Here is an 18,477-nt window from a genome sequence, read left to right as displayed (position 1 = left end):
AAAGTATTTGAGATAATATGGTTTACAGCATTGAGCTGCAGAGGTCAAAGAGCAGGATTTCACAGTTCTTCTTGTGGTGCATTAGAGGTTAAATCAATAAAGATGATACTATTATTGTTGAGCTGTTGTGACATAATGAGCTTCTTTGTGATGTGTGAGTTTGAAATGTGTGTGTGTGTGTGTGTGTGTGTGTGTGTGTGTGGGGGGGGGGGGGGGGGGGGGGGGCAGTACAGGAGCAGAGGGCTTTGTCTCTGGAAGCACACTGTAGTTCACTCTGTGTTTTCCTCGAGCCCGGTCAGGATGAGAACGGCTCTGTTGGTAGTTTATCTCCTTCCTGTGCTGACAGCGGTCGCACAGTCTTCCCCAGGTAAGAGAACACTTTGTTGTACCTCGTATTAGAACAGGACATCCTGATGCACCGGCCACTATGACAATTGCTCAGCTTCATTGTACTACTTTTCTAATATCCTATCAGCCCAACGAATAATCTATAACACAAATAAATAAGAGAGAAGAAGAATGACAATATTGACATTTGGCTAAATGGAACCATGTTCACATTGTCAACTTTTCAGGAGCTCCCAATAACAGCCTCGTTGTAACTTGATCAGTGTATGTGAGTTGGTTTTTGGGGGTTTTGAAAGGCTTTTCTAAAACAATAACTGGATTAAGGGATTTCCAAACCCAACAAGTAATGATTTGACGCTGCACTTTTGTTTTGTTGTTGCGTGTTGTATCAGTTTAGTCCATAGGGAGGAGGTTTGGGTGGAGGGGTGGGTCTAGAACCACAAAACTCCCACCGAGGTGACCGCTGTTTGTGTCCCGAGTAAAACCAGATGTCAATGTTGATTTATTTTTCACGTAACCTCCGTACACAAGTAACACCTCTTTGTACTTATTTGAACCCAAACGTGGATTAATTTGTCAGGTAACTTTCACACTTAAGTAACGTCACTCCTGTAGTTATTCTAGCTCTATTGCTGACTTATTTGTTACGTAATTTCCATATCTTTTTTAACCCAAACCTCAATCTTGGTTTTTGTTGCCTTAACACTGCAGAGGCTTGTGCAGGCACACTGACCGCTCGTGTTGCTGGAATTCTGTAGGAAAATGCAAAAAAAACAACTAAACAAATTTCCCTAAGATATCATACAAATCTTTGTTTGAGGGTTAGTAAGCACAGCATGATTTGGGAAATGTCTGTCCATGATGTAAAATAAACGTTAATTGTAACCTTGCACAAACATCGGTATGCACAGTGGCTTGTGTCTTCAGCAGGGAGCGTTGACCCTGTGGTCGCTCTGAAAAATGGCCGAATCAGAGGGCAATACGTGACGGTGAAAGGCACGGAGAGGAGGGTGAAGCAATACCTGGGGCTCCCGTTTTCCCGCCCCCCCGTAGGGCCCCTCCGCTTGGCTGCTCCTCAGGATACAGAGCCCTGGGAGGGGGAGAGAGACTGCACTCACCAGCCTCCCATGTAAGACTGGGCGACCACTAAATCATCATTTTGAGTAACTTTATTTTCTCTCTGGATGACACTCACTTCTCTCTCTTTCTATTTCAGGTGCATCCAAGATCCAGAAGTAGTTGTGAACGTTTCTAGGACCATGTCAATGCAATTTACCCCACCAGAGCTTTCAGAGGACTGTCTGTATCTGAACGTATACACTCCAGCTGAGGCAACGAAAGAGGACAAAGTGCCGGTGGGTTAAACAGACAGCGTGTATATATAGGCGTGGACAAAACAACAGAATCTCCTCAGTGTAAATGTAATCCAGGTAAACATGAAGGGAGGAGGTAACTGATGATGTTGTGGGACTGCACTGAATTCTAGAGCAGGATGTTGGTGTTACCGTTGTCTACCCGTCTTTATCCTGAGTATAGAACTGTTGAAGTGTGTTAACTGTTTATTAATGTGTTCATGTAATCACAGTCGATAGAGGGTGATTTGTTATTCCAGCATGGACGGCTTGTTAGCTTGCTTTGTTAATGTGTTTCTGTTAATTGAAGGTCCCATATTGTAAAAAGTGAGATTTCCATCTGTTTTTTGATTATACAGCAGGTACAGCCCGTATTCAGACACCGTGCCTTTAAACGAGCCGTCACGACCGTAACGTTGTGATGTCACAACGATACGGTCACCGGCTATTGTGCTCTAGTCGACGCAGTGAGTCACCGACAGCAGTGGCGCTGTGAAGATGGCGACTGCTCAGATTTAGAACACCTGAAACGCTGACCAATCAGAGCAGACTGGGCTTTTTCAGGAGGCGGGCTTAAAGAGACAGGCGCTAAAACACAGCGTTTCAGACAAAGCGTGAATACAGGTATATTCAGACAGTCCGTATGAGAAAAATGATGTGTTTTTAAAAAAGAAAACATGTAAACATGTTTCAGTGGAAACCCAAAAAACAAGTATGAACCTGAAAATGAGCATGATATGTCTCCTTTAACACATGTCCATGGTCTGTTTATCTACAAAGGCCCACTATGTCATGTGATGATATGATCTCAGCATTTATCATCTTTCAGTGCTTACGCTTCATTTCATTGATTGCACTTAACTGACTTCAACTCCTTCCAGTGCTTCAAATTTCCTTCATTGCTTTCAGTGTTACGTCCCCACTGACATTTATAATGTTTTTATCACTTTGTCTTTAAATGACACTTCATTTGCTGTTAGCTCTTGCACTAACTGAAATGTAGACGATTTTCAGTGCTTCATCTACTTTTAGTGCTTTCTAGTTGATAGAAGTCTCAACTGCTGTTATCTCTGTTCCTTAACTGACTGTTCAATAGCTTTCATCTCTTACTCTTCAGCTGACAGTTCCAAATATTTCATCTATTACACTTCAACATGCATTTCGGGCCTACATTTCAAGTGTGTACAGCGCTCCCATGGAGCTTGCAGTGTTTAATGGGCACGCCTCAAGAGACTCAAAACAGTACAGTTTTGCAAACAACATTCATCTCAGTTTATAATGGGCCTGCCTGTGTAGTCTATTATTTGCAATGCATCACGATGAAGGCGATTATGTTGTAGTCCTACTTTCTGTGTGGACAGCTGTGACCAGCAGGCTGCTGTCTTGTGTGTCAGGTGATGGTGTGGATCCACGGAGGAGGTCTGTCAATGGGTGCAGCTTCTCAGTATGACGGCGCTCCATTGGCTGCGTATGAAAACATAGTGATGGTTATTATTCAGTATCGCCTCGGCATCCTGGGATTCCTGAGGTAAGTTTGTGTTGCTCGTCACATTTCTGTCCGGTTTCAAATAAAGTGAACGTACCCACAGTATCACGGGGGCCGTTTTCCAGACTTTTCTCTGTGAAATGATTCTCTAAGAAGACAATGTTTTCCTGCTTCAAAGCACGGGAGACGAGCACGCTCAGGGCAACTGGGGTTTCTTGGACCAGCTAGCAGCACTGAGATGGGTGCAGGAAAATATTGAGGCCTTTGGCGGCGATCCACAAACTGTCACAGTGGCTGGAGAATCCGCAGGAGGCATCAGTGCATCAATACTGGTAAGAACACAAATCACCGGAGGAAAAGAAGCATGTTAGTTACATACATTTACACATTTTGAACATGTGTAGGTGAGCCATACCAGAGCTAATTACTGAGTGAACCTTGATCATGTTAATGAATGTGTGTCATTCCTTATGAACAGACTCTGTCTCCACAAGCAAAAGGACTGTTTCAGAGGGCAATCTTTCAAAGTGGAGTAGCAACACTTGGGACCTACACTACAAGACATCCTTTGGTTCATGCCAAGGTACTGTCATATGTACACTGAGCAGATTAGCATGTTTTGAACATGTACTTGTACCAACAGTACTTAAAGCTGAATTCTTTTTTTATTTTTGGGCCACTTGGTGAATTAAGACAAAACACAACAATGACACATTATAACCTGATAAAGTTGTCATGGCAAAGATGTTAGTAAACAGTTGCCAATTTGAATATAAGATTGTAATTAAAGTCTTGTTTGTGTCCACCTGATGAATGTAAATACAACTTGTATTCTCCTTTTAGCTCTGTTTTGGTCTCTTTAGCTGTTAAAGTTCACCAGCTCGTCACTAACTTTGTCAGTCTGCTGTTTGCTGCTGGACCGGTAGTGGACAGCGGGTTTATCAGAACTTAGTCAGAGGTTGATGAGAGCAGAGTTCTGTGGCAGAAAAGAAAAAGATCCAGAATAGACTAAGAATCTCCGTAGAGCTGAAGGGGGACATTCTATGTTACCTAATTTAAATAGCACATAGCCATTTGATTTATTATTGATGTTAATATAAACGTTTAAACGTTAAACAGAATGAACATTTGTAAAGTAGAGGTTCAGAGGCTTGATCATTTTCAGCTACCACCAAACCCCATTCATACTGCGGGTCCTTAGTGCAATGGCCAATAACGATAAGTATATTCTTCCACACGTACCAGAGTAAAATAAGTACGGATTTTCACTTTGTCTAGAGAATTATTGTATCAGGATACATGTGCATGTACTTATGTATTTATGTTTCTTTATGGATCTCTTGCTTATACCTAGATTGTTGCCAACCTTACTGGATGCGACCGCAGCAGCACAGAGGAACTGGTCCAGTGTATGAAGGGGAAAAGTAAAGGAGAGCTAGTTGATGCAACTAAAAAGGTACATGGTCTCCTGAAGATGTGCGAGCAGATGTTGTCGAAAAGTATCTCGCTCTGATTTGATCGTGTGTTTTATTGCATTTCCTGGATTTTCTGTGGTTAGAGAGTTAGATTAGGAGGCCAACACTTTACAGTGGATTACTGAACGTAAAACCAAAAACAATATATTTTATGAAGAAACCAGCTAAAATATCAGCTGGTTTATCACAGAGTAATAGAAACCTCACCCAAAATCAAATTCTAATTTTGTCAAGGTTCTGTGTAAAATGCCAGATCTGAATTTAAAGAGTTGTCCTTAACTTGAGCCACCAGATGGCAGCCTGTGAACACGCTTGGCTGGTGAACAGCCATTGAAAGTTTGTTCTGTTCAATAGCAGTAAGTAGTGTCCTGTGTTTAGATGAGAATCTACCTGGGAGCCGTGGTGGACGGAGTGTTTCTCACTGACACAGCTGAGGAGCTGCTGAAGAGGAAAGAAGTGTTGAGGGTTCCAGTGATGATGGGAATAACCAACCACGAGTTTGGATGGATCCTGCCTCAGGTCACACAGCAGTCAATGCTATTTACACATAATACACTTAACACAGCCTCTGTGACATGAAGTCCAGTACCTGGTTTTCTTGATCTTGAAGTATTTGTACTTCATATTAAACTAATTCTGAAGCATTGTCCCATCTCAGAGCTTCGCCCCTCCTGGCTGGGAGAACGGCATGAGCAGAGAGTCTGTGCTGGGAGTGATGAACATGTTCTACCCTGCTGGGGTGAGATCTATGAGCGCCGATGCTGCTGTTTGATGATTGATTGATTTTAATTGAAGCCAGGAGTTGTTTTTTATATTGATATTTATTTTATGTGACATTCTTTAAGTTATTTAACAGTTTATATTGAATTTTATTTTTTATTTTTTTCATTACTATTATCAAAACAAGATGGTGGTATCAATAGCAACGGTTTAATTACATGTTTTAAACTTAATTCATCCCTCACGGGGCAACTTGAGGCAAGCAGGTTGCAAACACTAATGTGCATAAACAGTTTGTGTGTCTGACACTGTCGGCCACGGGACCAGGTTTTGGTATCTGGTACGTTTTCTATTGGTCTAAAATTAGCTTATAAACTTGTGAAACAATCCAGTCTTACATCTCACGTTGCTCATCACACTGTAAACACTGAGCAGAACACAGAAAAGGAAGTCTTAGCCCGGATGTCCGCGGGCTATACAGGAAACCCCAGAAATATAGCCCCTTACCCCAAAAGGCTCATCTGTCGTCTGACCCGTAGCTGATGGGTTTCCAGCCTGTGCAACACAAATACATATAAATAAGTCATTCACACACATAGAACCATCCAACAATACAAAAGATGATCATATAAGGAAAAGGTTGGAATGCTCTCAGTAGTGGCCATCCATGATCATCAGTGTCTCATACTGCAAAGGAACTTTTTTCTTTAATTTGTTTTTCACACAAGCGATTTAAAACACATTCCTGATGTCGTTAGCTTCCCTTCCAGACATCAGATAATCCTCATTAAAAAGATTGTCTTTCTTCCTCAATGCCAAATCCAGAACCTAAAAATGTTATGTTTGTGTACGTGTGCAGTTTAACAACTAAACATCATTGAAAAGCTCTTTCTCAGTATATGTGGACTGATGTTTTCACATTACACTTGGCGAGTAGCATTTTGAACCGTAACAAGTCGTGATGTCACGGCCCTGCTCGTGTCAGACTTAGCTCAGTGGAGCTCAAACATCCAGCTGAAGGAAGAAGAAGCAAAACACATTTTTGAGTTCAGACCGTCTTTAGAAAAGTTGTGTGGGGTCACTGGTAATCACTTGTCCGGCTCGAGGGGTTCAGTGGCAGAGCAGTCGTCCTTCAATCAGAGGATCGGTGGTTCGATCCCCGGCTCTGCTAGTCCATGTCGACGTGTCCTTGAGGAAGACACTTAAACTCCAATGACTACGCTGTTCCTGCGGTGTATGAATGGGTGCTAATGATCACACAGTCCTGATAGTCAGCTGGCACCTTGCATGGTAGCAGTTAATTTACCGGTTCTGTCAACAAACACACTTCCGACTTGTTTTATTAAAAATAATAGCCTTAATGTAATGTTAGTAAGTATGTACCTGTATATACATGACCACTGTAATACAGTTTAAGAAATTAATGCAAATTGCCATATATTTGATTAGATACTGCCTCATTTGCATATTAAACATCCATTTTCAGATCATTTGTAATAATTGTCTTGATGTGAGTCATCAACTGGAGACGTTTCATCTTGATATCCCTCAGTTCATTAGCTTAACCTATTCACCTGTAGTGTCTTAATGCTGCAACATTTTGACCAACAAGGTCGTCAGGCAAACCCACTGATCACATGTTCATCACATCAGACGTGAGCAGTGTGCACAGTGCACAGGGGTTAGAGGTCATGAAGTCATCTGTCTTGGCAATGAGAATTTGCCACAGGAGGGAAACCTGACGGTCCGACCCTCCTTCTTGCTCCAGGCCTCCTCTTCCAACAATCTCATCGCCGACGAGTACATGAAAGATGCCAAAACACCGGAGGAGATCAGAGACACGTTCACTGAGATCGTGGGAGACCTGCTGATGACGCTGCCTGTCATCATGGTGGCCGGATACCACTTAGGTCAGAAAGCACCTGGAGAGAGTGTGTACGGGCCATTCTGTTCTGTTAGAGTATAGATGACTTGATGCTCCTGTAATCCCATGAGGGAAGCCTCCTAGAGTTCATACATCACTCTGAGTTGATTTTTGACCTTCATCTCAAACGTGCACCCCTTGTCTGTCTCCTCGATGTATCCAGATGCGGGCGTTCCGGTTTACATGTATGAGTTTGTGTACCGTGCTGAGATTCACAAAGACAACAGACCCAGCTTCGTAAAGGCAGATCATGCAGATGATGTCGGCTTCATGTTCGGTGGATGTTTCTGGAGTGGACATATAAAAATCATAGGTGGGTTATACGTCTTGTGTCATTACAAACGAGTGAGGGATGAAGTCATATGAATATCAGGCATGGCCACTTGGTGGAATAAATAAAGGAATGAATGTGACCATATGGATTACAGCATGAAAGCACTGAAGTCACTTCAGACCAGGGTTCATGTTCATCAGGATTTGTTTTAAAGTCATCTTGTTCCATCTTCAGGCAACATCACCACGGAGGATGAAAGAGTCTGCAGGACCATGATGTCATACTGGGGCAGTTTCACAAGGACTGGGTGAGTAAGCACTGAGAACAACAATATCATTAAAGCTGCACTTATCGATGTCTTTATATTAACAATTAAACATATTGATTAGTGCAACTTATTTATGTTCTGATCATTTACTTATATTTGACTCTGCAGTTGCACTCAGCTCTATGGAGCTCACTGTTTTGGTTTTATGTTCAGTCTAGATGACTTGTACAAGGTATGAAGCTGCAAGCATGCAGACACACAGAAATGAATTCTCAAAGCTGACCGTATAAAATCATAAAAACAAATGATTCTCTTCGCTGCATAGCTGACATGTTTGTATGTGTCTGCAGCTCTCCCAACGGCCCTGGGCTCGTCGTCTGGCCTCAGTATGACAGACAGAAGCAGGAGTACCTGGAGCTGGGCCTGACGCAGACAGTCAGACAGAAACTGAGGAAGGACCAGGTCCATTTTGCTACTGTCGTCCTGCCTCAGAAGCTGGAACAGTTAGCAGCAGCCAAAGCTGCAAACTGATGTCTGCAGGCTGCCATGTTGTTCGTATTGGTCCAAAGTTTGAGCGTTCTTATGCCTCCTCACTGAAAATCACTAAAACTGTTAATCACCTCCACCCCTTTATCTCTGTTTTAGAAAGGATTTACTGGCTTTCTTTGGCAAGTCTTTGAAGTGTCTCTTTTGACATTTTGTAAAATAGCTGTCAATAAAGAAAACCCTTTCATTGCAAAGACAGGAAATGTGTCTCTTGTGAACACACACCGATGGCGTCATGGTTTGTAGATGCAGTTTGAAATATCTCCACAATGTGAGAGCGAACACAAATCATGAGGGTGAGTGAGTGAGAGTGGCATTTCCCATAAATTAATATGATGTTCAGCCACCATATAAAATATTCAAAAGATGTGCAAACTAGCAGAAGAAATATAGTTACCGGTTGTTAGGAAAAATTCACTCGAGCCGTGGTAACAATCATTAAACAGGACATTTATTCTTTGCAAAGAAGGAGACAGAGTTGATTCACATACAGTATACATGGATCAAGGCTGCTCGGAGATCTGTCCCCGAGCCTCGGATATTTATACTAAGTAAACATCAGTGTCTCAGGCAATACGTCACGAAAGCATAACACACGAATTGCCTTCATACAGCATATTCTAAGTATCGGGACACTTTAACAATTCGTTCTAGTACAAAGGTCACTTTTATAATCGGAAGACGTCATGAAGTATTGACGCCGTCTACAACTTTATTTACCATTACAAGCAGTGCTGAGTGTTCTTTCTGATAGACTAAACAGCTGTGGCGCTTAATGTCAGAGGAAGTTCACCGAGGACACATAAGGACACCAGACTTTGTAAGCACACCTTATAATTAGTCATTTAGATTTTGACTCTAACACCGGTATACATCATCATGTGTTTAAGGCAGGAGGTGCCATGTACAGAAAAATATCAAATATATAACAGGACAAGCAATAGTAAAAGTGTACTTCTTAACCAGTTACACTGCAAGAAAATCAGTGTTTGTAGACCAGAAAACGTTTATTTCTGACAAAATAACTACAAACACTACTAAACAGTTCAACGTTTGACATTACAGTCATTTGCTGGTGGTATTTCTGTATGTGCTGCTCTTAAGTTTATTATAAATGTATTCAATACTTTTTTAAATGAAGTGCATGAACCACGTGTCCACTTAAAATAGTATGATATTAGGTGTAAATAAGTAAAGTTAAATTTAAAAAAGCCAGCGGGCCACAGTTATTTTAGTTATTTTATTTTAGTTTGTTTTAATTTCATAAAAACTTGCAATGTATTATTAAGCACTTAAAGAAGGTCATATCAAAAGCAAGAATAGAGAAGACGTTGTTATTGTATAGATAATCACAGGTAGCCTATGTATATATGTATGTATGTATGTATGTATGTATGTATGTATGTATGTATGTATGTATGTATGTGTGTATGTGTGTGTGTGTGTGTGTGTGTGTGTGTGTGTGTGTGTGTGTGTGTGTGTGTGTTTGAGGAAGAAATGAACTTCATTTAGAACTTACTTGGTGTTCCCCCAAAGAAACAAGTGTAGAGTTCATTTAGGAAACTCCTAACTTGTAGTCTAATCTTACTTCTACTCTAATTTAATACTGAATTAATCATTATTTTTCAAAATATTTGACTAGAATATAGACAAACCTAATCTAATCACAGTTTACCCACTGTTTTCTTTATGCAATTAAATATTCCAGCCTTATTAAGCCAAATTAAATTATTTTTAAATTAATTAAATTATAAGGAATGCAGTCAGTGGAAGGACTTGAATTAAAAATGTTTTTATTAAAATTGAAAGAAAGAATTAACAAATTCTTAAAATAGAATCTGTTGTCAGTCGAGGTCACAATTTAGCCACCGTGCTTTTATTGTGTAGGAAATATCCGGTAATATAAATGCCGATTTAACGCAGCCCTGCTGCTCATTGGCTGCGCTGCTTGTCGACGTCATTGGGTTCCCCCCTCGTCGTGATCCGCCTCTCTATGCGCTTGCGCTCTTCTTCCCTCAAGACTCCAGTGAGCAAAACGCTGCGACGCACAAACAGCTAAGAGGAGCAGCCAGCACGGGACGTCTCATGTACGTACAGCTGTTTCTTCTGACGTTGTTTCATAAAATATACATTTTCATATTCGAGGCTCATTCGTCTACGACTCGTCACCGCCACGTTTGCATAGCTTTTCTGTGTGTGTTTGAATGGTAGCGGGGTCACACAGCGGAGCGTCGGTTCTCGTGATGTTTTGCCCGTTATCGTTGAGATAAAACGGGTTAAATGTGCAGCCTGCTTGGCCTCACCTGCGGGTCCAGCTGCGGGACTGACGCGGGGTGTCCCTGTTCTTGTGAAAACAGCAGCGCTCCGTTCCAGGAAACGTCAGCCTCTCGCCGTGTTGACTCAGAGCTGCTTCCTCTCTCAGCACCGGGCAGCGTTAGTGGTCGATGCTCAGCGACGTAGTTCTACCATGTGTCCTCAACTCCTCGTGTCTTAATAACGTCACCTCTCCTCAGACAGCGGGAACCAGACCTCATTCAGGACGGTCCAATACAAGACGAGCTCGCTTATTTAGAGCTATGTCCGCCGAAGGGAATGGGATACAAAGCGGGTTGACCCTTTTGTATTCGCTGGCTGTATCATCCAACAAGCACGTTGTGTTTGTAGGAACAACTCGACTTTAGTACTTGGTCCACAGCAAGTTCAACAAGCTGCTGCTTCCTTCCCCATGGCCGGTTGTGTCTGCTGCTAACACCTCACAGGAGAATATCTCCTCACACTCTCCTCTAAAAAGCAATGCATTAAGCAACTAGCATATCGTGTAATGTGGTCTAGAATGACGGGTACACCTGCAGATTGTAGACGACACACAGCCCTTCATAACGTACTGTAGGAGGGAGACCTTGGCAACACTCGGTTCCTCCAATCAGAAACGAGCTGCAGTGATGACACGCGCTCAGTAGGACGCATGTGGAAAGGGAGCTGACCATTTCACCTCGACAAACTTTCATACTCATCATATATACTTATACAAATCAAAGAATGATTCGAGGTATGAAAGTTACTTCTGAAGTCTGAATGGCTGCGAATTTAAACTTAAAGCAATTTGATCTGGAGATTATTGGTGACAAATCAACATGAAGAAACGATGGTGCTGCTAGCTAGCACACACTTTTCTGTTAGAAAATGAACATATTTCACCAAATTTAAATGTAAAATTTAATTTTAAAAGGGTATAACAGCCAGCCAATAAACAAACTATTAGAAATTAAAATAAATATTTTTTTTCTTTCTTTATATGCACATAGTATATGACCTTTGTCAGTGTTGTCATTATTAGTTCATAATATTAATAATTAGTGGACCTATACAGTGTGTTTCTTATGTCAAAAGATGACTATTGTGTTTCAAGTAGTCTGCGAGTTATGAAGGAAAATGTTCTTCCCTATTGAGTACATCGTAACCATAAATGATGAAGGCTGCACAAAGGAGACAGCTCTGTGGTGAATATGTAGAAAGACGTTAATGCTGAAGCCATTTTACACTCGATGATTTCTAGAATTATTTCTAGATTCATCACAAATCCCCATACTACAATTTGAAATGATCTTAACTGGTTCCATTGCGTTCCCCTAGAGATCTTTAATAGCCGTTGGCCAGTGGGTTTCCTCTCCAGTGGTTTGTGTTGATGGATTGTGCACACGGAGGAGAACTTCCTCCCAGCCTTGATAGCATCCATCACTCATTTCACCCTGGCCCTGTAGTGTTTGTTTAGTTGCTTTGTTCTGCATGTTTTTCTTCCACTGAGGTCTGTAAAGATGGAGACGTACGTCTTAGCTTCTACATGAGCATGAATTGCACAGGTAGGCATTTTGTCTCGACTCTTACTCGTTACATATCAGGTTGTGATGAAGCCATATTTGACATGCTAGGTCAGCAGGTGGTAATGGTATTAGTATTGAGTGTCCTCTTTGACCTTTCTGTGCTGCAGGATGATGCCATCTTCTCGTAGTCCAACAGGAAGTTAGCATCACTGGTTCCCTCAACAAACAGCCAATGGGATTTTTCCATTGAAGTTTTGATTATTGCAGAAAATAATCTGTGTTAAACAAATGTTTCTGATATTGACACGTTTTGTTCAGCAAGATCATCTTCACTAATGATTATGATTTCTGAAGCGTGAATTTAATCCCCAGAAGTAACAAGCTACGTTATATATATATATATATATATATATATATATATATATATATATATATATATATATATATATATATATATATATATATATATATATATATATATATAAAGGAACTCAGCCACGGTCACATGACTTCAGGTCTCCACCACTAAGCTAAAGGAGGACTAGTGTTCTAGTGAGGACCTTCAGTCCACTCATTTAGACTCTTTGTAAGACGTGTAAAAGCTTCACAATTCATGAGGGGATATTTACTGACATATTTTATATCGTTGAACAAAACATCTCTTAAGCTCATGTCAACCACAGATCTTATTTCAGGCTCCCGGATCTGCAAAAAGGCTGACTCATTTCTGGGTTTTAGGTCTCATTCTATTATCTAAACTATAATTTTTTAAAAACTTGGTATAAGGGTGTAGCATGGGCCAAGGAAGAACGCAACCCAATACACTTTGGAGCGCATCCAAATCACGCGGGAAAAAAAAATCATGTTTTCACTTTGGTTAACATTGCACGGCGGGGCACTCTGCCTCGGCCAGCCGGGTCTCGGGGCTTCGGATACCAGCCCTGAGATCACGTTGGCTTGGCGGAAGACTGCGCTCTCTGAATACCCTTCTAGTTGAGTATGCTTCCATGGGAAGTGTGTTAAAACCAAACCTTGGTAGTTTCACTTTTGCCCCCTTGATGTTAAAACATATTTGTATTATTTAATGGTAGATGTAGTGGATACGGTTTGCTGACATAATGGTGGGGTGAAGTGCTACTGTCTGTCTGAAAACAGATTTAGTGCTGCCCGTTGGGGGGGACTGCACTGACAGATTACATCGTTCCCCTCAGCTGTTACACTGGTCCACCTCAGCTGAATGCTCCACCTGACTTATCTGCCATCAGCCACTTCAGCCTGTCACACACCTATTGTAGCATGTGATGTGTGAGGGTGTACACTTTAGCTGTCACACTCTGGCACCGTTGTGCTGCTGGTGACTGAGCTTTAAATGAACAGTTATGAAGGTATATTTTATTCCATAAAACATATTCACCATGTTATAAGTGACCGTGAATCAATGGGATTTATTTGGTGGGATTTGTGATTTTAAAGCTGTTCAGTAAAAATGGGATTTTGTAGTTTCTACTTGTTGGTGATAGAAACTGGTAAAAGTTATTCCTGCCAATGTTAACACCTGTAATCAGGTGACGCATAGTGTAGTCCAGTGTTGTTTGGGTCCACTAGAAGAGCTCCTCACTCCCTCCCTGCTGCCTGTGGAGGTCTGGTCCAGCTCAGCTGGAGGACTGCTATCACTTCTGACACTGATAATCATGTTGGTTCAGGGCCGTGGTGGAAAATAACATTTACTCAGGCCGGCACTGCACCTAATGGATGATTCTGGTGTATTACAATCTTGGTCTTAGTTTTCGGAACTTTTGGCTATGATTCCTTTCAGTAATAAGAACATTATTCACAACAAGATGATTGCAGAGCTTCGGAAACATTGCAACATTGTTAAAAAAAGAAAAAGTTCAGCAGGGCAAGTAACCCATGCAGTCATATGATAAGACGCATTTTAAACCAACTCAAAGAGTCGAGCAGTGACTGTTTCACCCAAAGTGTCTTTTGTAAACATCGCAACAACTCCTGCTTCAGCTTTGACTTCCAGACAATGAGAGATTGTTCCGTTTTACCTCCAAGTGCTCGACTGCTGTGACTTAACTTAGATGTGAACCTGGATTAGCACCTGCGCCGTCTCCTCAGTGAGGAAGGGGTGAATCCTCCTGATGTTTTAGAACAGGAATCTACAGGAGCGTGCAAACGATGCAATGTTTGCTGAGAATGACAGTTGGTCATCCAGGGTCACACCCAGGTTCCCTTTACCGGGAGGAACAGTAGCTCAGTTTTGTCCAGGTTGAGCTTGAGGTGGTGTGTCGTCATCCACTTCGAGATGTCAGCCAAGCACGCAGCGATGCGTACCTCCACTTGAGTGTCACCGGGGGGAAATGACAAGACCAGCTGGGTGTCATCGGCATAACAATGGTACGAGAAGTCATGCGAGCGAATAACAGAACCCAGAGATGTTGTGTAGAGCGAGAAGAGAAGGGGGCCCAGGACTGAACCTTGTGGAACACCCGTAGTCAGCCTGCATGGTTCCGACACGGCCCCCCTCCATGTCACCTGGTAGGATCGACCTGTCAGGTAGGATGCAAACAGGGAGAGTGCAGCGCCTGAGACGCCCATCCCCTCGAGGGTGGAGAAGAGGATCTGGTGGTTCACAGTGTCAAATGCTGCAGACAGGTCCAGGAGAATCAGGACAGAGGAGAGAGAGTTAGCTCTCGCGGCGTGAAGCGACTCCGTCACCGCAGGGAGGGCCGCCTCTGTCGAGTGACCCGCTTTGAACCCGGACTGGTGGAGGTCCAAGAGGCTGTTCGGTAATTGAAATTGGTTCCACCTCCACTAAGTACAGCAGTAAGATGCTATACTCAACATGAGGAAAACATTGTCCATCAACTCTGACTGTGTTTGAGCACCAAGCATCATGATGTGAACACAGAGTCCTCCTCTGGTCCACCAGAGTCCTGCTCTCTGTCCTGATGTCCACCCGTCAAGTGCAGCTTGATCCTGGACCACGATGGATCCAGGTCTCTGTGAAGATGTGGGCTCAACAGTCACTGACCACAATCAAGTACTTGCTCCAATAGGATCACATTACAGCCCGTTTAGCTGCTGTCAACTACAACACTCTTGCGTAATACTGGATGAAATTCAGAAATGGTTGTCCTCATTAGACACTAAGACACAAAACATGTCAAATAAGGTCCAGGTATAAAAATATCAAAGTTATCCTTTAAGTAAGGGAGCCAGGAGGAAGGAGAAACAGCCTTGTTACCAGCTCTCTGATCATCTGATCATCCATCCAATGTTAAAAAAACAAAACAAAGAATGTTCTCATTGTTTTTGTTGTGGTGAGTGAGGCATCCCAGTAGACATGTTAATGAGAATACTGAACAACTCTCAAATTACACAAGGAAGCCAAAGGATTGTGGGTCAGGAAAGTCCCAAGTTGGGTATTACTTGCCACCTCCATCAGGTTGAGCTTTGTTCGGGAATGCTTGAGAGAGTATTTTGGTAACGGACTAGCGGCCCAAGAAGGGGACTCCGAAGGCACCTTGGCCCCATGCTGATTTAATATTCTATATGTAATAATGCATCTGACATGGAAGCTGATTTATTGCTTTGCATTTGCTGCATGTTGCTCATAAAGCCGGAGTGATGGAGACGGGTGAACCGTGAAAACAACACGAGGGGGATGGTGCCTTCGCTCCCATCTTGCCCAACTGGTGTTTTTTGCGGACGAGTGTGCTGACTGATATTTCCTGGGGGATGGGAGAGGGCTCGGGGGCACGTTGCATAATGTGTGAATCATGCCAAGTTGCAGCACACACTGAAGAGGAGAAATAAGAGGGCAGGACGGTGTCTCGTGATGCCCTCGTGCTGCACGGCCAATAGCAACAAGCAGAGATCCTCTGCACCAAATCACTCAAGCTTCTCAGTGTCGGTTCAGTGTCCCCCATCACAAGAGAAGCCCCTCCCTCCGAGCCCTTCTTGCTCATGGAAGCAGAAATACTGCTGTGTGTGTGTGTGTGTGTGTGTGTGTGTGTGTGTGTGTGTGTGTGTGTGTGTGTGTGTGTGTGTGTGTGTGTGTGTGTGTGTGTGTGTGTGTGTGTGTGTGTGTGTGTGTGTGTGTGTCACACCTTCAGTATCACCATAAGACTGTTGAACTGGGTCCATATGCTCTGCTTTACTGGTGAGATCTCACTCTGCCTCCTCAACATGACAAACGTAGGCTTTATTTATTCAGGAAGTCTTATTGAGATCAAGATGTCTGTTCAAACAAATTGTACATATACAAGACCGTTCAGTCATCACACTCACAAAAGACGTATCAGTCAGTTCTAACACAGTTGAGCCTCTAACACAGCATATTTTTCTGTGGCGTATCACGGCCTTCTTTGCGCTTCCTCACTTGAATCGGTAACCGTAACGTGGAGCTCTGACTGCCACCTCTTCACAATACGTTGAGAATCTTACAAATGATCTAAAACATTTGCACAAATCCTCCCAGAACAGAGGCCGGGTTTCTGTGTTTCACTCAATGTCTTCTCTTTGGCGTTTAAGCTGAATAATTTGATACGACCCTCTGCTCAGTGGTAGAGCAGGGTCGTCCTTCAATCAGAGGATCGGCGGTTCGATTCCCGGCTCCGCTAGTCCATGTCGATGTGTCCTTGGGCAAGAGACTTAACCCCTCGGACTGTCCCTACAGTATGAATGTATGAATGGGTGTTAATGTTTAGATAGTCCTGATGGGCAGGTGGCACCTTGCATGGTAGCCCCTCATCAGTGTATGAGTGTGTGTGAATGATGACATGTGGTGTTAAAGCGCTTTGAGTGGTCAGAAGATGAGAAAAGAGAAACATGTTGATGCCTTGTAGATGTCAGTGATGAGCATCCAACTTTTTCACATAACTTTGACAGCTGTCTTGAGTAATGCATTAAATGGCCTCCAGTGGTTTAATGCCTTTTTAATCCGTTTAGATCGCCTCCCGCCTCATGTTGTGTTCCTATTTAACAATAATGTAAAAAAAGTTATAATAATTTGTATTTTTATATCAAAATCCATTCATCTTGTCTTCCAGTAAAACAAAATATGACGTGTGCTTACTGATCAATTTCAACTAATAATATCATCACATCCATTATTCAATCAATCAGCATTTTGATGGCATGGAGGTGTGTGTGGAGCCACAGTCTCCTGCAGGAATGAGTCCTACAACCCAGACGTGAATCTACATGTTGGCACTTCTGGTTGCCTCGTCTCAAACTCAATGTTTTTTTTTTGTGGGTTTTTGGTTAGATGCCTGAAGAAAGCATGAAATAAAAAGATCTTAAAATGTTGTTCTGCAATATAAACACATCAGTCGATACACCTCTTGTGAATTGTGAAGCTTTTACACGTCTTACAAAGAGTCTAAATGAGCGGACTGAAGGTCCTCACTAGAACACTAGTCCTCCTTTAGCTTAGTGGTGGAGACCTGAAGTCATGTGACCGTGGCTGAGTTCCTTTATATAGAACGTTAGCTTGTTACTTTTGCTGATTTTATTTATGCTTCAAAAATCATAAAAGTGTTGCTCAATTGTGAAGATTATAACAAATGGGTATGTATCATAATTGTTTGTTTGCCACAGAGATTATTATTTTCTGCAATAATTCAGAATGACAACTGGAAAATCTCGTTGGCTTTTTGTCGAGGGAACCAGTGCGATGCTAACTTCCTGTTAGACATCAAAAGTATGTCCATTCAGCTGTCCAATCAAATACAAAGGATTCAATTGAAATCCCTTTTGTAACTGTACACCATTCAAATATTCCATTTCACTGGGGAACACTGGCAGTACACAAGCTAAAGACGCTCTCACCTCAGGTTGTATTGGGACTGCAAGGGTAGTGGCAGTAGCATCAGCGTTCAGAATTTCTACATTATCAAGTGTCGACATATGTAGCGTATTGTTTTTGTCATGCTCAGTTATACGAGAATCGAATGTGATCGTTTCAGTTTTGAGCGAGGTGTTCGGTAGGTGTCTTTTGACATGCATACATTCTGTCTCTGGAGTTTAGAACAGGCTATACAGCCCCTGAACATCTTAAGTATATAGATAATCTACAAGATTGATGTTCATATTTAAACTATACAAGCAACAAATCTAAATGAATTTAAAAAAACCTTTAACTCGGCTAATCTGCTTGGTCAGGACTGTGTGGGTGTGGTTTGACAGATTTGTTTGACGGTGACCAAACAACCCACCAACTGTCTTCAGATTCTGAAACCAGTGAGGGGAGC

The 18,477-nt window shown here is 42.3% G+C and overlaps 2 protein-coding genes across 2 annotated transcripts in view; both read left to right on the top strand.

Moving 5' to 3' along the window:
• Positions 1-300: 300 nt before the first annotated feature.
• Positions 301-8,433, top strand: ces3 (carboxylesterase 3; the record flags this gene model as incomplete). The annotated part of the gene is made up of 13 exons (XM_079162414.1): positions 301-367; positions 1,276-1,477; positions 1,565-1,703; positions 3,095-3,228; positions 3,365-3,518; positions 3,665-3,769; positions 4,541-4,642; positions 5,040-5,180; positions 5,320-5,400; positions 7,150-7,291; positions 7,469-7,618; positions 7,814-7,886; positions 8,198-8,433. The coding sequence occupies 13 exons, from the start codon at positions 301-303 to the stop codon at positions 8,376-8,378; spliced, it is 1,671 nt and encodes a 556-aa protein (XP_079018540.1). The 3' UTR covers positions 8,379-8,433.
• A 1,994-nt stretch (positions 8,434-10,427) lies between these two features.
• Positions 10,428-18,477, top strand: part of kiaa0513 (KIAA0513) — a 30,366-nt gene continuing 22,316 nt past the window's right edge. The window contains exon 1 of the mRNA XM_079162291.1: positions 10,428-10,480. The gene's annotated coding sequence lies outside the window, so the exon portion shown is untranslated. The remainder of the gene's footprint in view (positions 10,481-18,477) is intronic.

The sequence above is a fragment of the Pholis gunnellus genome, assembly GCF_910591455.1.
Source record: "Pholis gunnellus genome assembly, chromosome: 7".
Lineage (NCBI taxonomy): Eukaryota > Metazoa > Chordata > Actinopteri > Perciformes > Pholidae > Pholis > Pholis gunnellus.
This window is presented reverse-complemented; position numbering and strand designations above follow the sequence as displayed.